The following is a 23,296-nucleotide window of genomic DNA, read 5'->3' on the forward strand; positions in this document are numbered from 1 at the left end:
GTAAATATTTGATCAATTTGTCATGTTGAATTTGCGCAATAATTCGTAAAAATCACGCTACCCGAATTCCCAATTACCTGTCCAAATTGTTCCAAATTAGATAACATTCTTCGTAAAAAGGCAAACTTCCTTTCGCAAACCCTCAATAAGCCGTGAAAACACGATTTCCTCTCTGGTTCTGTACTGCCTGGCGAGATCGATAAGGCCACAGATTGTGTGGAAAGTTAGTGGATACTAGCAGAATGTCATCACTTTCCGTCTGTCCGTTCCTCCGACGCCTTGAGCCATGGACGATGCTCCAAGATGTGACTGTAAGGATCAAGGTCTTTTCTTTAAACGTCACTCAAACAGAATTAAAATATCAAACGATCGAGCTGAATCGCCCCGTTTTCAAATTATCTCCAAGAGACAATATGAAGGTGTTTTTCAGGAAATTTGATATCATTGCGCGTGGCCGAGATAACACACATCCAGAGGGAGAGAAATAATTTTCCATGCCGGGCAAAGCTCGTTTTAACTGACTCTGGCGATGCGGGGGCACGAACGACTGTGAGCCGGCATAATGGACGGCACAAAACGCCGATGACAACTTTGACGGCGACTCGTGTCGGCTTATTGACCGACAACCAACTCTGATTAGAGAGGTGACAATGATCTCAGAGAGGAGTTCGATTGCCGTCGGATGATTTCGGAAACTTTGGGCCACAATTTCTCAAAAGTCAACATAGAAATCGGATTTTGGATCTCTTGGAGCCAGTTGGACTTGCCGCCATTCTATTGTGTATTTATCCAATTACGCTTCATGAGACGGTCCCGAGAATGTTCAAGTTCGCAAGGAGGAGAAAATGTCCCGCCTTCCGTTCTGAGAACGATGTTCTATGGTGTCCCGTTATGCCTCCATTGAGTCTCGAGAGCGGAGTTACAGTGTCGTGCTAATGCATATCCTAGCCAAATGACATCTCACATATCCACTTGTCCATCGCATGATTCTTATGAACTAAAACCTGTAAACTTACAATAGCTCTTCATACCAACTGATGACGTAGTCCTGTTTCTTTCTGCTTCATTGGGTGTTCCGAAAGTTCAAACAAGCTCTAAAACGAACGAAGTTTTTGAGATACCAAGAAACGTAAAATATCACGTGCCAATGAGGAAAATGTCTCGTCAATGAATTTCTTTGAAAGGCAATTATTGAAATAAGACCATATACACCCTAATTAAAATGTTCATGCAAATAAGATTTACGTTCAAAATTACGACATAAAAGTGTCACTCCCGTCATATTTTCCGGGTTCCGCTTTTCATATTACCCCCGGATATTAAATTAAGCAAATTGTTTTTTCCCACGTGCAATAAATTAATCTTTTCTAAAATCCAAGATTTATAATTGAAAGACAAATCTTACGTATAAGTCCCCGAAGGATTCTTATTCAACTTTGAATAAAATGCTCACGGCTAAAAAATGTAATTAAAAAAAATAATTGTATTTTAGCATCGCAATAATACACCCGTTTTTTGTACAGGTACAACACTCCCTGCCAAAGATTTCACGCTCTTTGCTTGTCACCTGACCTGGGGGCCATTCTCGTCTCGTTAAGGTTACGAGACTGTGAGAACGTTCACACGTGACTTTGTTAAGGACGGTCTCTTCAACGACCAAGCCAACGAAGCCCCCTGATGTTGAGAAGAGTTTGAAATGTATATAAAAGTTTAAATCATATGAGAAACATATTTGTTCAAATGGTGTTGACCTATTGCTCCTAGGGTTAAGCTTGGTGTGGATTTGACATGGGAAACTTACAAATTCGTCTTGGTTGAGTCAACGTGTTTCTTATTGCGGATATACGATAGTCTTGTGGCTGTTAGACACGATGGTTGAGATACTCACTGGTAGACGTGACACTTTATAAACGTGACCCGTTACTTGACCCATGGACACGCACAAACAACCATCCTTTGTGGACACTGATGGCTAAGCATGTTCCTCTGTCAATTTATTGCTTTATTTTGCATATGAATCATAATAGTGCTTGTTCTGTTGATCAGTGTGAGAAAATGGACTCGCGGCAGACGCTCCACCATGTATTCATTACACAACGATGAGGATTCGGACCGAGGCCTTGTACTGGATGAGCGTACGCTTACCCATTTAGACATTTGATGAAGATGGTGATGAAGACGGTGATAATATTTACAAATTCGGTATGACACCTTGAGTAATACAATACGAAATATTCTTTGAAGTGCGAACGAATCCCATGTCACAAAGTCGAGCTAAACTAACAATAAGCTGTAGCGAACACAGAATCACAGTGAGTGCGTGAGTGAGTATGACTTTACAACACTTTTAGCAATATTCCAGCAATATCATGGCGGGGCACATCAGAAATGGGCTACACACATTGTACCCATGTGGGGAATCGAACCCGGGTCTTCGGCGTGATGAGCGAACTCTCTAGCCACTGGAATATCCCACAATAATAATAATAAAAATAAATAAATAAATAAATAAATAAATAAATAAATAAATAAATAAATAAATAAATAAATAAATAAATAAATAAATAAATAAATAAATAAATAAATAAATAAAATAATAATAATATAAGATAAAATAAATAATAAATATAATAATAATACTGACAACGCTATCTACACGACCACGTGTCGCCGTAGGAGATACTCGTATTGCTCTCTTTGGGTTAAGTTTGCTCTGTATTTGATATAGAACACTAACAACCTTCAACCACATCTTATTATGTAATTTAAATCCAAATGTTCGTGTGAGTATCGAACTATGGCTATACCGAACAGGTTTCGATTATCCTTCGTTGTACTGATGTACTGTATGTCACTGGTTGCACGAATGTTTCGCCTATAAATTAGACATCCTTTTCAGTAAATTTGATCCTTGTTGAAATATATTTTACCCCTCTATACCCCTACAGATTTTATGAGAGAGACAGGTAGGCATATACCCATGTGTGTCTAACATCAACGTTAGATTTACCCGCAGGGCCAGACGCTGATTACATCTGCTTTATGATGCGTTTCATGTGCAAGAAACATACACAATTTGTACCCATCAGTGCAGTGTTGTTTTCATATTTGGCTTCAAGCAACGAAACATCTTCTTTAAAGCCATTTGAGTGTATATCTGAGTGCATGTCGATATTGCAAATGCAAATTTGTTTCATTTTTTTAGATGTTGAAACAAACGAAATATAGTGCATACGATGTTTAATGTAACAATTGGACGTGTCGTGTCACTGATGTCTCTCCATAAAATGATATATATTATGTTTTCATATATAATAATAATAATAATAATAATAATAATAATAATAATAATAATAATAATAATAATAACCGGAAAGGTACGATTGTATGACGTCGATCACTTTCCATGAAAATCTTAAAAGTCAAATAGTAGGAATTCAAATATGAAATATCATCATCATCATCAATGGTCTCAGTCCGGTTAACACTGGGTTCTGCTAGCTGTGGAGGACATAAATGGATATATTTCACCGAAACGTAGCTTCATATAAACTGTCGGTAAAAAGAAAGTATACATCCATGTTTGATGATGGCGAAAATGAAACGATGAGTGAGTGAGTGAGTGAGTGAATTTGGTTTTAAGCAAATTGTATTCAGCAATATCACGGCGAGGGACTCCAGAAATGGACTTCCCACATTAAACCCAGGTTTTCGGCGTGACGAGCGAACGCTTTAACCACTAGGCTCCCCCACCGCCCCCAAGATGAAACAACCAAGAAATGGGTATTCGATGGAGATACGGGTATCAAAGTTGTGTTTTGGACCTTAAGTTTGCAGTGTTTCTATAGTTATAGCACAGTAAAATTCGTTTATAACGAACACGCTTATAATGAACTGACTGATATTACGAACTTACTTCTCGGTCGCGGCCATTTGCTGTATATATTTATTATAACGAACTAAATTTAGTGACCCCTTTGAGTTCGTTATAACCGTAGTTTACTGTATCGCGTTTTCATAACGTTTCTAATGTCGTGTAGTTTCTTGCGCTGCAGTTTCGGTTACTGGGGGCGAAATCTAACGCGCAACCCCACGGGACTCTTCTTTATTTGTTTCCAAGGACTTTTAAAGTTATTTCTTGTTCTTCATCCCTGATGTCTTCATCACCTGATAAGGGACAAGAAGTAACTTTTAGATGTTGGTACATTATAAATATAAAGCTGTTTCATCTCTAAATCTATAACTTGCAAATTTCATTACACACAAGTGTGTGGTAGGAACCGCCTTTACAATTATGGCATCACGCAAGGAGACCGGGCAAAAGCTTGGGTTCGCTTTGTTCATTGTTGGTCCTCATATTGTTTATTGTCTCCATAATCACGTGGTATATTGTTCATTGTTTTATGTTATCATAAATGTAAGCACTGTGCCATTCTGTCTGGATTCAAGGAAACAAGACACAACAGAACTCTGTTTTCATATTTTATTGTCTTCATACGAAGGACATTATAAACCCACATTACATTATTTCAAACGTACAGAAACACGTCGTATCAAAACCTGAAATCTACCAACACAAAAGCCGCTTTATATCGGACCATTAAGTTGTAATATGACAAATTTCACAGCATTTTGTTTTGTAAACGACAGCTGTATGTAGCGTGTAATTAAACTAGATAAACACAGGATCAGAAACATTTGGCTACTCCAAGCGTGCTTACGTTAACACACGGTATGTTGCACTAGTTGAAATTGGTCATATCACAACACGAATAACGTATGAAAGTAGTACCAGTTTGAAATGTGTTGTAAGAAGGATATGAAAGCCTGGTGAGCTTTTGTACAACATGTGAAAGTTAAGTGCGGAAACAATGACAGTGCGGGCAATATATTGTATCATGTGATGCAGTTAGTCACATCGACAGCTTCATCCCGTCTGGTGATTCTCGCTGCTCTGGCCGATCGAGATAACAATTCTGACAGAAACACTGTTCTTATCACAGATAATTAACAATATAAAAACAAGTTTGATTACTGAAGTCTTTGAAAGGCAAGTAGAAGCTGGAAGAACATGAATACATGACACTTTTTTATGGACAGCAACTTCTTTTATTCTTTGTCACGACGTTTCAGAGCTACTTCTCGCTCCTCCATCAGGTGAACGACCCAGTGAAGGAGAAGGAAGTAGCTCCGAAACGTCGTGACAATGAATAAAAGAAGTTGCTATCCTTACAAAAGTGTCATGTATTCAATTTTGATTACTATATATACGTTAACACTATGTTTGTTGTTATTGCTATACATCTGTATTAACATTGCCGTGACGAATAAGTCATTATTCATAATCACCGTCCTACATATCTCAGTGGTATCTTTGTTTATAAATGATTGTAATAAATCAATATTAGTTCCTAACGCATATAAACCACTCAACTTTTGATTGCGATAAACAGTAGACTACAGTTAAAACGAACACGGTTATAACAAACTGACGGATATAACGAACTTACTTTTTGGTCCCGACTATTTGCTGTAGTTATGCTGTATATATGCTTATAACGAACAACGGTTATAACGAACTACAATTAGTAGACCCTTTGAGTTCGTTATAACCGTAGTTTATTATGAGAATCAGTGTTGTGTAATGGAAAGAAACAAATCGCTATCAAAAGTGGAGTAGCATACTAACTTTAGACCCACGACACACACACACGCACGCATGCACGCACGCACACATGCACGCAGGTACGTACGCACGCACCCACACACGCACGCACACACCCCTAAGGGCTCAACTTACAAACCTTTTGATAAAGTCTGTATTTGTGTACGAGACCCTTCACCCGAACTTGTCCGGAGAGACTGCCCTGAATCAAGCTTCTGACAGGGAACAAGCCCCCGTGTCCTCAAATGCTCCTCAGTGAACTGTTCCTTCCTTTTTATTTGACCCAGGTTCTTTTCATGTGACAGAGATATGATTATGACTACTCAAAGGCTCCGACGTTTTGATTGTCATATATGTACATGCATGTATCTGATTTACGGTTAAGGGCATGCCATTAATAACAGAAGATTATTGTATTACCCCGTAACGTTCTTAACGAAATATGACCCTCCCCGTGTCTTTTAGGTTTCATCCTTGGAAAGTCTTATCCGTTTTAGCGTACATGGTCTTTTGTAAATACAACAAGTGTTGACATGTCAACAGTAACATGAGTAAACCGCTTTTTGCACGATTCCCCCAAACATTATTTGTTTTGACTCATCTTCGAGTGATACTTCGTTGACTCTCGTCGGCCTGTTCCAAATAATGATGGATAGTACCCCTCACTTCTGTAAGGTATCCACTAACACCTCGTTCATATTTGTGAGATTGTCAGATTAACACGTTTTAAGATTAACTCATGGATAATCCCAAGTGTCCTTTTGTGTAAAAAGTTCATCATAACAATCGTCCGGAAGACACGGTTTCTGGATTAACGGGGTCCGGAGTAGAGAGGTGTCACTGAGTAGTTACAGGTCTATCACACACTCTCTCTGCTGCAGCAAAACGGACTTGGGTGATGAGGATTTCGGCGTGTGGTGGATGACTGAAAGATAAAACATGTGTTTGAGGTCAACACGAAACTACATTGTGAGTGAGTTATTCTGGTTTAACGCCGCTTTGAACAGTATTACAGTTATGTGGGGTGAGGTGAGGTGAAATTGGGTTTAACGTCGCGTCCAAGATTATTGCACTTATGTGTGTCTGTGGCTGCTTGTACTGGTCCGGACTAATGCCGATTTATAATGCTAGCTCACTGAGATATCATGCCACAGTTTAACATGAATACCCTACTCAGACACAGTATACTGACTCCGAGCCGACCAGTCTTTGTTTTAGCCCCTTTTATGCCGAGCGCCAGACAGGGTAACAACAAGTACCATCTTTTAACGTCTTTTGGTATGACGCGGCCGGGGATCGGTCTGAACCGGCGGGGTTATGTGGGAGCCGGAAGTGAAAACCTAGAGCAAGCGTGAGGTGCTAACACATTAAAACAATATCCGCACCCACGATCACAGGGCGCCTGAGACCTAGGACCTATGATCCCCGTGCCCCCGTCAGTACTTAGAAGTGATCGAGTGATTGAAGGAATGATTTGGGGGCTTGAAATAGATACCACTACATATCTTTGAATAAACATAATTGAGGGATGTAACATTTGCTGCATCCATATCTAATCCACAGCATTGTGTTAGTGAGTGAGTGAGTGAGTGAGTGAGTGAGTGAGTAAAACGCGCTTTTGAAATACATGGCACCATATAACTGTGGATATAAAGGATATGTAAAAGGATATGTAGAGAATCTCACCCGAGTCTTTTAATATCGAATACATCACAACTCATCGATAAAAGTTTAACGATCCTCATAAAAATCGACAATTAAATGTTTGTAACTTTTATCAACTCATGTTAATATATTTGATACCAATATGCACGAGGGTGAGATTATATTTGTCATCATACATCATTCTGTGGACAGTTTCAGTTTGTATTATCGTAATAAACAATGTCTAAGTGTGTAAAGTTCTGCTAACCAGCTTCAGTAGCAGAGAGATTAGTGATGTCATTTGATTGTGACGACATAGTAACGATGATATCACAAAGGGTCTGCAAAGTGGTGTGATGTTTGAACGGAATACTGTGTTACTCTACATCACTTGAAACAACAAAAATTATAAAAAAGAAAACAAAGTATGGTGATGCAATTTCATGGTAGAAATATCTCCGGGGGAAATCGCTTAATCTCATCAAAGCGATATCTCATTTGGAAGCCAGTTGTGGATGATAAACGGAGAATCTCATCCAAGTGTCTTTTGATATCAGATATATCTACACGATAAAAGTTTAAAACACCAAGGCTTACCGAGGAGTTTTAAACTTTTATCGACGAGTGTTGCTATATTTAATATCAAAAGACACAAGGGTGAGATTCTATTTATCATCAAACATCATTCTTCCAACTTGTACAGTTTGTAGACAGTAATAAGCAGCGTCTTAAGTGTAAAACGTACTGCTAACAGCTTCAGTATCAGAGCCATATGTGATGTCATTTGATTGTGACGTCATGGTTACAACGACGTCACATTTGTTTGCAAAGCATAGTGATGCAATTTAATTGCAGCGATATCTACAATGTAGATATCGCTTGATCTCATCCAAGCCATATTTCCTGTGGGAGCCCGTTTGGGATGATACATGGTCAGGACCCGTTCTACAAAACGACCGTAGCACTACGGCTGTCGTAAGTCTATGTTAAAGTATGGGAGTTACGATTGTCTTAGTGCTAAGATCGCTTTGTTGAACGGGGCCCAGGTTTTTGATAGGCATTTAGAAGTTGGTAGTTAATACAGACACACGATACAGGGATTTCAATTTCCGAATTCTTTGTACAAAATATTTCGAAGCTACTTTTTGAACCAAGGTCACGATGAAGAGTCCAATGGTTACCTTGAAACGTTGTGTACAAAGACCACAAGAGTTTAAATTCCTATATCCTGAGTCTCTGAAGAGGAATATGAACAGTCCGGCAAAAAGAGAGAATCCACCTGAAGATTGGATTTGACTTAAACAAAACAAAATTACATTACTCGGCTGAAAACAGTCGCCGAAACACTGAAAACTTAAGGTCCAAAATACAAATGTGAAACCCGTATCCAATACATCACCATCGAATAACCATATCTTGTTTGTTTCATTTTTAGGAGAGGTGGGGCAGCCTAGTGGTTAAAGCCTTCGTTCGTCACGACGAAAACCTGGGTCACAGGTTACATACAACCAAATATTTTCCCATAGACTTCTATAGTAACGTTATATTTAACATTCAACAGCTATTACCTGTACTTGTGTGCACAATTTGGCCTTAGAGCAGTAATAAAAACAAAAAAATGACTCGCTTAGCTAGCTCCTTTTCCGAGTACAGGAAGCTAAACTCCCCCCCACCCCCACCCCACCCCACCCCCCCCCACCCCGCCCCAGTTTCGCACCAAATGTCATCTACTTGAAAATAGCTGTGGTCACATTCAGCATAAGTCATCATGTTGAAAAAGACAGTACTAAATATAGAAAAAAACATGGTCAGTTTTAATAACTGGATGGATGTACATTTAAAAGACATAAAAATCTTACACAATATCCTCCAATCACAGCCTGCAGATATCTCTCGATCTGCACTGAAGGCTCCCTACGAAAACCGCACTGTCCCAACTGGTTCTGATTTGGTGTAGCAGAACCAACGTGGAAAGCCCATTTCTGGTGTTCCCACCGTGATATTGCTGAGTAATTGCTAAAAGCGGCTTAAAACCAAACACACTCACTCATTGTTTCAGTTTTAGCCATCGAATAAACATTTCTTGTTTGTTTCATTTTAGTCACCATCAAACATGGGTGTATACTTTCTTATTTCAACAATAACACAGCGTGTCAGTTTATGTCGGGAGAATGATGCAGTGATAGTTACATGTCGACAGGAATTAAGGATCGAAATAAATCATGTTAAAGTTTCACTTACGTGTCTGACATAATATTTTGCACAAATGTGTACGTGCCATTTTAATTGTTCGTAACAGAAATGTTACATTACTTGTAAAAACTCCTGATTAAAATCAGCGTCAACTCATGTTCAATCTTCCAATTGCCAAATATCATATTATATTGATGTTAATGGGAAAACACCTATTTTACATTTAGACGATTGTGAATCAAAACACATAGAACAGAAATAACAATGCATTTTCGGAATGCTTGCACGTGCCACGTCCACCACGTGCACGCATCAATTAGACATGTAGCCTAACCCTCTCCGTTTACTCGGCAATCTCATAAAACCGGTTTGAGTGTATTTACCTACTACTTCAAAGAAGACGACATGTTGTTGTCACAGGGTCAGGGACATCCGCTGTAAGTTGACGTGGAACACTTAGTAAAGCCCCATTTTGATTGGCTGAGTCCATAGTGAAAACGAGGTCATTGCATCCAAAACGAGGCTAAATGTCATGTCACGGGAATGCGAGTTTTTAACCAGTGAAGGATAGTTTTGCACTTCTCTGCCCTATCAACGCCTGTAGCAGAGAATAAAAGCTTCACCCTTGCGTAATTATAACAGTCGGTGGGGCGGGCATGTTCAGGGACCGTGGGCCGGCTACACGGGGAGAAGCGTGATTTAATTGCTACGGTTCTTGTTCGTTAAAGGTTGCAGGATGGAATGTGTGTTGGAACATTTCAACTGAGATGTTTCTTGACGTTATCCAAAAGAACGGGATGACGCATAACAAGCAGCAAATCGTATGAATAATCTGAAAGATTCCTCGAACATTAACGTTAACTGTTCCATGAAGCACGTACGTTACGACGTTTCATATACGGCTTCGGCTACGACTACCACTACAATCACCGCCCCTACTACTACTTCTACCACTACTACTACTACTACTACTACTACTACTAGTTCCACCCTCACTACCACTAGAAGCACAAATACTACAACCACTTCTTCAGTCTTCCAGGCCCAAGATAATAAATTAAACATGAATCCAAATCAAGTCTAGAATGATTTAGCAAGTCTAGATTTCCCCAGCATTGTTCTGGGCTCCATTCGGATTTCACTTTTTATTTAGTAGGTATATATAATTTTAAATATAAGATAATCTTCTTGGACTAAATGTTGATCTACCAGATCTTTTGTTTCATTTATTACTTCAACTACTAACTGGCTGGGATTGTTTTGACAAAAAACAACATTTGTTCTCAAGAAAGTTCCGCTGGACATGTCAACTGTCCTGAAATTATACTACTCAAAAGAAGTTAAGGACCATCCGATTCGTTTGCAGGACAGATTAACCATACTAATATGAAACATAATCGGGGTGTCCTTTACTTCATTTGTGTAGTATAATTCTTTGGCTACCCCTTTCACAGAAAAATAGTGTATACCTTAAGCAGTGACCGACAAAAACACACAGCCAACCCCATAAAAAAAATCAGAATATTGAACTGTCGGTCCAATATCTACTTTATTCATCACTACACGCCTCCCCAAAACACTTTGATCTAGGAAGCCAAAAGACGAGGCGTTAAACACTCCATACTTCTGTTGAAATATCACCTAGGATATGCATCATGTAAACATCCCACACACGACCCACTCCGAATTTCTAAAAAAAACCATTAAATAAAATAGGGTGTATATGATGTTCAATAACCATACAGTGTGATCCTAACCCTTTGTTCTTCATCACCGTCCTCTTCATGCTGTCTTACAGAGTTCCCCTTCATCATGCATCCCCTCTGCGATTATAGTCTGAAAGATGCAAGAATACTGACTCTGTTACAATTAACATGAAAAATGACTAAGGAAGCGCTGTGGTTTTCTTCAAAATTTGATTTCCTCGAATGTTATCATGATTAATTTCTGGCCAGGCAAATATCTCTTCATTTGAGAAAGCAACCGCACATTTATGTATCCGAGGGCGTATTATTTCGGAGGCAAAAACACCAGTGGTTCTATTTCTAAACCTGACAAGAATATCAGCGGCGTCAAAGTTAATGCCATACCTGGCACACTGTCAAAGTGTATTAATTGTGATAAATATTCAAGTTTTGCAAGAAACCATCCCATGGTAATAAAATTTGTTTTTTAGACAAACGAGAATGGAGACAATAGAATAGGTATCATCTGGTATCTTCGTTCTTCCATACTGATCAGCTTCTGACTAATAATTACAAATGTCACAAATCAAACTTAAGTCTATTTTAGTATTATTTTGATTATGATTACCATAATTGAATAAAAGATAAAAATGAAATTAAACTTATGAGCTGTTTATTGATATTTATGATGACTTTTATTTGATGGTGCTGATTATATTTCGGAAACGTAAGTTTTTAGCATATATGTCTTATATTTATTAAAAGAGTTTTGTCATTTTTTATGGGTTGTTCTTTATAAATGTTTGCTGGAAGATATTCGAATCATTTGTGTAACGTTATACGGTTTTTGAAGCGTCAGTCGCCTTCCAATTACAAAGCGGCGTAAATTCAACTCACTCATTCAAAAAATGGAAAATGAATAACATATAATTGAATACAACAACTGTCAGATTCCACGGTCCTCAGACACAGGAAACCACAAAATAATCCCCATTGTACTGATGTATTGTAAAACAGACAGTACAAGAAAGACATTAGTAGTAACAATAGCATAAAACCTTGCACCTGAGTTGCACCTTTAATCTACCTCTCATACCCTTAAGGAAACTGCCCGTCCATCTACCTCTCCCGCACTTCACAAGACGTTTCCCGGCCAACATGTTAATCCACCCACCATCTAATTCAACTGTTGCAAGCAAGGGAACATTATCGTGATATTGTTAGACAAATCCCCACCCGCTGTGAGGAAAACCGGAACACACAAGATTTGTTCTTGTGATTATTGTCTTGATCTTGGACTTATGTTCTCTCAATGGTAAATCTGCGAACAAGATGTTCTTATCCTTTTATTATCCCACCGCTGTCCTTCCCGTGTCCCCAAGAACAGGTTTAACATTCAAAAACGCTAAACATCCCCTATGGTAGAAGGACAAATAAAACCGGGAGTCTATTTCCGAAGAGATATCTATGGCTGTCGTATTATTTCCTAAACAAAGACAGAGCTTCATGAGAAATAGTTATATTCCAGTTTTTTCTTGTTATTTTACAGTATTGGTTCTCCGTGTGTCTCAGCAATACCACGTCAAATAGGTTCTTTTGTAGCACCGACATACTTAAGACCAACTGATATTGTCCAATCCAGAAACAAGGTACGCACTGCTCAAGGACGGATCCTCTTCCGTGCTATTTTGTGACAGATTTCTTTGAGTAATAAAAAGGAATAAACCTCCGGATTTCATTATTTTCCTCATATGCCAAGCGACACAAATACCATATAGGGGCTTCCAATTCAAATTGGAATCTTGATTATTTTCTGAACTGTACGTGAATGAATTACAGCCGTATATGTTTTATGGAATGCTATGTTAAAAACACACTTTGAATCCAACAGTTAAGGGCACTCTGAATTTTAAGAGATGTGTTTTTATGACTCTGATATGATTAGTTCAAGATTTTATGACGTAGCGTCATAAAATCAAATTGTATTTACATATTTGTTGAAAAACCACGACATGAAGCAAAGAAATAGAACTAAGTCTGCAACATATGCATTTTTATTGTGTGCTAAACTAGATTCTAATGTTAATTAACATACGGGATATAGCATTAGTCAAGTTAATGGGTATAAGGAGAGCCGACACACCAAAGAAAGATATCTAATAAGTGGGATTAACCGGTATCAAATTACACCAATTCGCGATGAAAACCGGGTTACATTTCATATCAATTGGTACATGGCGTTGTTTGATTTAAGTGGTATTTACCGGTATACCTCAAGTGAGAAAAACATTTTCATAATAATGAATGTTTTTGATAATAGTAGAACAGTAAAATACGTTTTAATCAACTTATATTTCATATATTAATATTAGATACCTGCACATATTACCGCCCCACACGTTTATAGCTACTTAAAACACACATCGCTAGATAGGGAAACACGTTTTTCATATCTTTACATTAATTATATATAGTCTTTATTATTATATCCGTTTTTGTAAAGATAATCAAACTGATGAAAATAGTACGTATCTTATACAGAACCTATTCTAAATAATTGAATATTTCTTTTGTAAGATCGTTTAATGAAGATCAAACCCACTACGATTCGCCTCCTGGATCCGCCAAGGCCAATTAAATACCAGCGATTCAAACCAACTAAATTAACATATTTCTACACACATGTGTAAATACTCGAAACCGGTATTGGCAAATTGAAGTAGGAATGATAACATTAATATCAACTGTGAGTGAACCGATTGTGAACCGAAGTGAAAAAGTGATATATTTTCTGTGATATATGAACTTGCACCAAAGATGAAAGATGTTTGCTTCCGTAATTACGCTATTCGCTTTCTGGGAAAACAGAGATCACACTGCATTTAAGCCTAGTTTCTGTCCTTCCACCTATATCTATATATATTTTAGCCACAAGTGGGTTATTTAAAGGGCTTATGTTTGGACAGGGGTAACGCGAAAAAGGCCAGTGGTATTCTGCTCTTGGCTCAAACCGGTATTTCGTTTAGTATTGTTTACATGATAAAGTGTACCGGCAATCATCAAAGAGATTTTCACCTGTCACAAGTAAGTGTGGCAGGTATATCAATACAGATTAAACCTGCGTTTCAATAGGTGTTATTACCCGAGGAGTGCGAAGCGAAAACTACAAGATGTATGTCCCTTGCTCGCCGGTAAATCAAACACTGACAACACACCTTTTACCCGAAATGAATCCTATCCTTTCCTTTTAATCTTCCTGGTAAAGTTTGCCTTCGCGCACCTGTACGGTGGGGAAACACCTGACGACTATATCGTAATTGATTACTTCATTATGTGGTGTTTTCCGGTATATTTTGTCCGCAAATGAGACTATTAAAACTCCCCAAAACACATATGGCGAGTGAAATTAGAACATGACCTTGAAGCTGACCTTTCAAACACGTATGAACGGCACGTGCGGGTCATAGTTAACGCTAGGCCCATCGCATGTGGACGACGATCTCTCACACTGTAACGCCAAATACCTAGCTCACTGTTTAGGATAACGGTTTCGACAGTGTACATTTTAGCGAGTGAGCTGGGTATGGCACTTGTTCGTAACTTATAAAACGGTAGTTTGAAAAAACTTGCTTTCGATTTCTAATTGTATATTGCAATGACTTTCCATTTATTTTGCTATGCATAGAATGACATTTGGGAGTTGTAGTTTTCGTACAACGACTGTAGGATGACGGTCCTTAGGTCTGATTAAATTCTAAAGCATCGAAACGTGTTCAGCATGTTTTGTGATTTTGAAAGGTTTACCTATTATTGTTATGATTGGAAATAATTTTATTGTACTTTATACGATCTACTGTTTTCCTTTATAATATGCTTCGTTTCAGTCTGGCACGATTTTGACATATAATTAAAATTCGTTGATTCAGACGGTACCATTCGCAGTGATATAGTCCGGGTTAAGGAGTCTCCGGTTTCTTTTAGCGTGTATACATGTTCCTAACAGTAAACATCCGAAAGACGGGGTTTCCAGATTAATCAGTTCCATACTAACGAGGTCAAACTATATATACCATGTACATGAAACCTTTTAGGAAGGACATGTAAATTGATTCGCGTGAATGTTTTTAAGATCGTAAAAAGCAACAGGTTGTGTCTGTGGTTGTAGCAGTGGTTGTGTCCATGGTTGTAGCAGTGGTTGTGGTTGTGGTTGTGGTTGTGGTTGTAGCAGTGGTTGTGTCCATGGTTGTAGCAGTGGTTGTGGTTGTGGTTGTAGCAGTGGTTATGGTCAAGGATGAAACAGTGATTGTGGTGGCGGTTTTAGCAGTGACTGTGGTCGTGGTTGTAGCTGAAATAGTGATTGTGTCCGTGGTCGTAGCTGAGATAGTGGTCGTGGTTGTAGCTGAAATAGTGATTGTGTCCGTGGTTGTAGCTGAAATAGTGATTGTGTCCGTGGTTGTAGCTGAGATAGTGGTCGTGGTTGTAGCTGAAATAGTGATTGTGTCCGTGGTTGTAGCTGAAATAGTGATTGTGTCCGTGGTTGTAGCTGAAATAGAGATTGTGTCCGTTGTTGTAGCACTGATTGTGGTCGTGGTTGTAGCTGAAATAGTGATTGTGTCTGTGGTTGTAGCTGAAATAGAGATTGTGTCCGTTGTTGTAGCACTGATTGTGGTCGTGGTTGTAGCTGAAATAGTGATTGTGTCTGTGGTTGTAGCTGAGATAGTGATTGTGTCCGTGGTTGTAGAAGAGATTGTGGTCGTGGTTGTAGCTGAAATAGTGATTGTGTCCGTGGTTGTAGCTGAAATAGTGATTGTGTCCGTGGTTGTAGCTGAAATAGAGATCGTGTCCGTGGTTGTATCACTGATTGTGGTCGTGGTTGTATCACTGATTGTGGTCGTGGTTGTAACTGAAATAGTGATTGTGTCTGTTGATGCAGCTGAAATAGAGATTGTGTCCGTGGTTGTAGCACTGATTGTGGTCGTGGTTGTAGCTGAAATAGTGATTGTGGTCGTGGTTGTAGCTGAAATAGTGATTGTGTCCGTGGTTGTAGCACTGATTGTGGTCGTGGTTGTAGCTGAAATAGTGATTGTGTCCGTGGTTGTATCAGTGATTGTGGTCGTGGTTGTAGTTGAAATAGTGATTGTGCCCGTGGTTGTAGCAGTGATTGTGGTAGTGGTTGTAGCTAAAATATTGATTGTGTCCGTGGTTGTAGCAGTGGTTGTGGTCGTGGTTGTAGCTGAAATAGTGACTGTGTCCGTGGTTGTAGCAGTGGTTGTGGTCGTGGTTGTAGTTGAAATAGTGATTGTGCCCGTGGTTGTAGCAGTGGTTGTGGTCGTGGTTGTAGCTGAAATAGTGATTGTGTCTGTGGTTGTAGCAGTGGTTGTAGCAGTGATTTGGATCGTGATTGTAGCCATCATTGTGATCGTCGTTGCAGCAGTGATTGAGGTCGTGGTTGTATCAGTGATTGTGGTCACGGCTGTAGCAGTGGTTGTAGCAGTGATTTGGGTCATGATTGTAGCCATCATTATGATCGTCGTTGCAGCAGTGATTGAGGTCGTGGTTGTAACATAGCTTGTGATCGTGGTCGTAGCAGTGATTGTGGTCGTGCTTGTAGCAGTGATTGTGGTCGTGGTTGTAGCAGTGATTGTGGTCGTGGTTGTAGCAGTGATTGTTGCCTTGGTTGTAGCAGCGGGTGTGCCCGTGGTTGTGGTTGTAAAAGTGATTGTGGCAGTGGTTGTAGTTGTTGTTGTATGTTGTTGTGATAAATAAAACTTTTGTCAAAATTCGACTTTCCACCCTGGTGTACCTCCACAGTGTATCAAAGAAACACTATTGAAATTGTAACAAGGTTCTAATTAGGTACAAGTTATAACACAACATGGTTTTGAATCCACACGGCGATTGACAAGCTGGTGGTTGATGAAGGAGATTTGACAGTAAAATCACACTGTGTTCCTTGGTGAATTGCATAACGGTAAATGCAAACAATATATAATATACAGTAATAAATAAAGTTAAGGACCACCCAATACGTTCATATTACTATAATTATTCTGTCATGCTACAACAGGGGACACGGGTGGCCCAGTTGTCTAAGGCGCCGCGATTCGCTGTGCAGAGTTGCGTCCCTTGGGCACGCCAGAAACCTATGATTGTGGGTTCGAATCCCGGTTCGCCACGATTATGTTTCTAGGTTTGTCAGCACCATACCCGTGCTCATGGGTTTCACCGAAGTGTTAAACGTCTGAGACCTGCATCACTTCGGGCTTCCTCCAACATTAAGCTGACACGCCGTGATATAACTGTAATACTGTTAAAAGCGGCGTTAAACCCAACTCACTCATGCTACAAAGGATTACTTAACTTTAGTGGTATAAAACAATTGTGTGGTTCCTAACATTTTCAGTAGCATATGACAAAGCTGGTCTACAGTCAAAACTTTCAAAGGTTATAACATTAACGTTTCAACCACAAACTGAAGTATTGTCAATTGCATCCTGGCCATTAGTTTTACGGATATTATTTTTTTTAACAAAAATAAGTCTTTCAGAAATGGGACAGAAGCCCTGAGAGCATTTCAACAATGTGTCACCTGTAAGAGGAACTGCACAATGGAAATGGTTAATCAAATCCCATCTTAATCATCCGTGTTTTAAGGGGCTTTCATTTAGCTGTTCCGCTCCTCAACAAACACGTTTCCGACCAGTCAAATACATAGCAATTGCACCAAGGTTTGATCGGAGATTCCTGGTGGTGTCATAGATTTAATCCTTTCTTAACCCTGATTTGGACCCCCGAGTCCGACAGACGGACAGAAGACAAAGAAACTTCCCGATTTGTCTTTGTGACTTTGTAAACCTGAGACGGGGCCCGAGTATACAAACGAGGATCGTGAGTTGAATGCAATTCCGGGTTATCACAAATGAAATCAAATAAAAGTGAAACTTTCGCACCGAACATCTTGTGAAATAAAGGAACTATACACTACGACAGATGGGGAGGTGAGTTGCAGGATATGAACTCTGGTGTCCTCCAATTTATTTTGGCCAGAGCAATATGCGAATGCACGTGCATCTCAGCTCGCGTGCGCCCTGATGCATACATATCAGTCTTTGGTTGAGACTCAGATCGAGGCTGGCCGGTCCCATTGGAGAGTAGGGCTCGTGGCCACAAGAAGTTGAAGATGAGGCAAGATATGCGACCGGATCTTCCGCAAACATCGAAATGCTGCCTTGCAATCCTCGTTTGTCTAAGTTTTCAAATTTGCGCTGACACTATCTCGTCAAATCGCCCATTACATTTCTGACATTCTCCAGAAGATGGCTCATCATAGAGCATATTAATATCTGGCCCACTCCGCGCTTGTTAGCATTGGAGCTTGGCGATCATGTTGGGCAAATCCCAATGGATTTTCCCGCGCGCGCCACTAGACTGGGCTGTCGTCTGCCTTTCAATCAATTTGTCATTTTGACGTCTGCCCGTATCCCCCATGATGGGAGTCGCAGCAGCAGGCAAATGTCTTTAGCTCATGCTATTGATAAGGCCTTCCGAAGGATAATTTTCCGATCGTGGATACATGGTTACGGGCAAAGACATTATCTCAAGGGACCGGTCTAATCCAAGATAAAGCAGTCAAAATTGCGGTATCAGGACTCTAGCAGATGCTTCAAGCCTCCGCCAAATAAAATCTGCCACCGTTATTGGCTGGCCGTGGTATACTGAAGCTGAGGTCAGGGTTCAGCTGGAACCCCTTGATGGGGCAAAGTCCCTCGATACCCCTCTGATCCTCTCCGCACGAATCGATCTGAGCTGATTGGGCGCCTGCCTGACTCTTTCTTCAGAGATCAATTTAGCGCAATGACTTGTGATGACTGTTTAAGAGTTACCCCCCTTCGTCTGAGATCGAAAAAAGTTAGTTGGCCTGACTGGAATAATAAGTAGGATCCATACAGGGAGTCAGTGTCGCCTTGATTTTAGCCAAACACTCTCTAAGAAACCGGAGACAAATGGAACAGTGAAATGCTGTTGATATGGCATATATTAATCATAAATAGTCTGAAGTACCTGAGACATTTGAAGATGAAAGATATGTTTGAACTGACATACAAGAACAGTCCCTTGACTCTGGCTTATCTCTAAATCCCCATCTCCTAGGTCTACCGCAGAAACACGCTGACACAAAGACCTGAATGAAATGAATGAAACTGACACCGCATTAATCGATAGCACGGCGGTATTTACAATACTAACGACTTCAACAAATATACAGCATTATTCCGTCAACAATTGAAGTAGCAAATGCAATTATTCTAAATAAATGACATCTTTTTTAAAATATAAAAACTGACGTTTATAATATGATTCTGGCGAATGCACTACAAATCATGATCCCAGGCTGTCTGGCAAACCTCTAAATCGAACACGCGAGGATGTCATGAAATTTAATGTAAAATAGAACAGTTTCAAAAGTTAAGTGTCAGATTTAAGTTTAAATTATGTTCAGCATATTGAAAATTGTAATGTATTGGAAAATAATAAATGCTACATATTCAATTATCCTGTATATGCCAATGTCGTAATAATGTGTCAGGGATGTCTTGGATCCCCTTTACCATTATATTCAAGACTTATGTTATTTAATGCCAACCCGACACAGATTTTATTCATTGTTTAAAGTTTTTGATAATTTTTTGTGTGGAAAGAGGAGTACTGTGAGTTATTGCTGTCAATACTTGCAATGCGCACCAATGGTATCAGCATCTAACAACGTATGTACTGCAGGTATGATGGTCTTCACCGCTGGATTAAATCCTTGACTCCTTCAAACTGAGTATAGCCATCCCTCTGGATGTCTCAACTGAATCAATTATTAAATACACTTATGCTCTTATATACGTGTAGGCGTTCCATAGACTAGACTGCATCTGTATCTCAGGGATGTGTACAATGTGTAACTATATAGTTACAACTTTCGCTCTGTCTTACAGTCATATTTTCTTAAACCTGAAGACATTTCATAATTGAAATTATATATATAACACTGACAGATAATTACTGAAACCAGAAAGCAATTGAACAGAGTTGCGTGTTCAGCTATTCAGACAGAATCATTAAAAAGAAGGGGAAGGGAGCAGACCCTTGTCACACTCCTAGTCCCGTAACGCTCCATCAATGTATTTCATCATTATCATGTGAGGATTTCAACGTTTGACAGAAAACATTGCCCGTCAGCTATTGTTCCTATCACGATCTGTCCACTGTGAGCATTCTCAACGAGGATCGGGAAAACCATCGACAATATTTGCATTTTCATCTAATCGCGTTAATCCCGTTAGTTTTATCATCACTTGATAGCCATGATGACGATCGCACACGCTTAGCGAGACCAGCTGTTCAAGGGAATATGACGATACGTACGATGGATTTGTCGATAGTGCTTATCTCACTATCAATAACCTATTAATACAGCATCGTTAATTGTTCACTGTTTTACGACTTGGTCCATTGGCGTGGAACACACCACACGGGTCTGTGGCTGACACTTTAATCACTTTATCTCAGGATGATGGCAATAAAGGCTCACAGAGTACGCATGAAATGGATTATCTGTACGATGTGTTGAAACACTGTTTCCAAAGTTTAACGTTAAAGGCACGTGTTCCCAGGGAGGTTGTGTGTCGTACCGTCTTTGTTATGGAAGGAGTCTGAATGGAAATGTCAGAGTTCTGATTGATGAGAGATTGTGCTAATAGATTATGTCATTAGTCCACGTGCAAAGAACAGGTTTCAAAGTGAGATATCAAGAGCTTTTATACCTTAGCATTGCAACATGTTCCTTATATAGTAACCAGCTGACGAACCGGCTGATAACTCTCTATGATTTATACCGTTTTAACAGTAAGAACATTGGCAGTTTCTGAAATAAATATGTTTAAAGATTTATTTTGATGACATTTCTTTTAATATATACCAGAAAGGAACAAAAAATACATAAATTATCATTATCCTGATTTCTGAACATAGAGAATTTCCGAATGTGAAGAAATCTAGACTTGCCAAAGTGTTGTCCATTTCTTAGTTGTTTCAGATAGTTTTGTTTCAGGGTCTCCCTGGGAGACAGTCTGAACAGATGCAACCTGATGTAGCTTAATCCTGTTAGCCTGAATCTATTTTTATACGTAATCTGAATAAATGACGGTTTTTGAAAGCTAATATCTGATTGACCAAGGCGGTTAGGTCAGGTGCCTTGTGACGTCATACTGACTACTCCTGATGTCATTATTATGCAGTTAACAACACGACACATTCAACTTGAATATAAAGCGTCAACGCTGGAGAATATCAGTCCCCTTATCAGCCCTAACAGATTCCATTGACAAAATAGTGGTGAAAAATATCTGAATGGATCACTGGCGGCATCTAGACACCTATGTTATGCTACACAAACATACCTTCAACAAAATTATTAACTTCATGTCTTTTGTCATTTAAGTCCTGGTCGGTTTATTCCACACATCCACGCACATCTGATGCGTTTAATTTCAGAATGATACTATACTTTTGGTAAAAATACTATTCCTTTTTTTTAACTTTAGGAGTAAATTTACACGATGGCAGAATGGAACTGTGATGTTGGGAAACCATCACTGTAACGACTTGAACAGACGTTCAAACTCAGTCCAGTAAAGTCCTGTGTTCAGAAACTACATCATATCAAACCATCCAAGCGGCACTGAATAATGTAACGACAGAATTGACTTGGTCTGAACACTCGTCCTGAAGAAACTGACTCCAAATAATGTTATTTCCATTGTATGTTAAACCATGGTATAAATCAAATTTAACCGCTTAATTGAATGCAAATTCGACACATTTTATTATTTAAACCCGCGAAATTTACAGGTAAAGATAAGAACAAGTATTCATTTATTTCCATAATCTATTTTAATGATTTCAAGAATAAATTAAATAACAGACAAGTTCTCGGTAAATCCTCCACGACTACCAGCCATAAAGCAGACTGTGTGCCATAACCATCAAACTGCAATAACAAACGTGAGTAAATTAACACGTCAGTTGAACCCAACATCTAATAAAGATGACCCTAGGACATGCAAGGAAAGCTATGGGAGCCCACACTCCATGCTCGTCAAGTCAGACATGTTTATTGACGATTAAAACGCGTTAGCAGGTATGGTTGACTGCACCTGCCATATTCAATGACCGATACAAATGACGCTCAACATCAGCCTAATATTGATTGCTGATTCCTGGCTGTGGTCTTTCTCGTGGTCGCCATTCGGCTCGGAGTAGTCCAGCCCCTTGAGAGATGTAATGGACCGAACAATGGCCGCTTCGTAACTGCCCGAGGCTGGGCTACTAAAGAGATTAGGCGATTCAATGGTAAAGTAAACTCCAAGTTTGCAAACTTAATTGAGCAGAAAATATGATGGGGGCGATCAGAGTTTGCAACCCCTTTGGGACGGGTCACCTTATGGGCCGCCTTCTATTGTTGCTTCCAGAGTTGGTGTCGTTGAACATCTCTCCATGGGAAGAATATATTTGTCCAGAATTAATCATGTTTTGGTAATTGCCTCAACTGAGGCTTTTTCCTGGAGTCTTCTAAACTCAATAAGTGAATGAGTGCGAACAAGGCCACCGTGGTAGGCAAAGGCGGACATCTGCTACGGGAGCAATTTTCGCCATCACAGAGGAAACTAACAGGCGATATGTTAATGTATTGACAGGAACACTTAATTTTCAGTAACCGGTGACATGGACATTTGGGTAGGACATCATTTCCCCTTTGTCAACTTTCTGTAGAGGTCTTGTTTAATTTGATTTCTAACCGTAGTACTTAAATATAGACAGCACGCATGGGCTCTGAACGCATCAGCGACTTTGAAGGTATAATGATAATAGTAATCATTTGTTTCCGTCAGCTGTATCAGCATCTTCAACGCAATATATAAACACTCGTAAATTTATCATTTCGGTTAAAGGTCACCGATATTCGTGTGGTGATAAGTATCTTTAATTGCCATTGGGCATTAGGAAGCATGAGAGGAAGGGCTGAATCTGTTTAGGCTGCATCTAGGTACAACTATTTGGA

The 23,296-nt window shown here is 39.4% G+C and overlaps 1 protein-coding gene and 1 long non-coding RNA gene across 3 annotated transcripts in view; both read right to left on the minus strand.

Annotated features, from left to right (window-relative positions):
• Positions 1 to 5,455: 5,455 nt before the first annotated feature.
• The window catches only part of LOC139474497 (uncharacterized), a 187,731-nt gene continuing 169,890 nt past the window's right edge, over positions 5,456 to 23,296 (minus strand). Inside the window, exons 4-5 of one of the 2 annotated variants that reach the window (XR_011653984.1) lie at positions 11,260 to 11,338; positions 5,456 to 6,590 (exon numbers count right to left, since the gene is read on the minus strand). This is a non-coding gene — a long non-coding RNA (uncharacterized lncRNA). Of the gene's footprint in view, positions 6,591 to 8,555; positions 8,606 to 11,259; positions 11,339 to 23,296 lie in introns of those variants that run through there. The other variant, XR_011653985.1, reaches the window with a different exon arrangement.
• Positions 15,312 to 16,706, minus strand: LOC139474013 (uncharacterized). The gene has a single exon (XM_071256870.1). It carries the CDS (start codon positions 16,704 to 16,706, stop codon positions 15,312 to 15,314), a length of 1,395 nt encoding a protein of 464 aa, XP_071112971.1.

This window comes from Haliotis cracherodii, unplaced genomic scaffold, assembly GCF_022045235.1.
Source record: "Haliotis cracherodii isolate W230 unplaced genomic scaffold, xgHalCrac1.p SCAF_3, whole genome shotgun sequence".
NCBI lineage: Eukaryota > Metazoa > Mollusca > Gastropoda > Lepetellida > Haliotidae > Haliotis > Haliotis cracherodii.

Bases quoted from the DNA above. Each gene is read 5' to 3' on its own strand.
- LOC139474013 (XM_071256870.1), bottom strand. From the start codon at position 16,706: ATGGCTACAATCATGACCCAAATCACTGCTACAACCACTGCTACAGCC.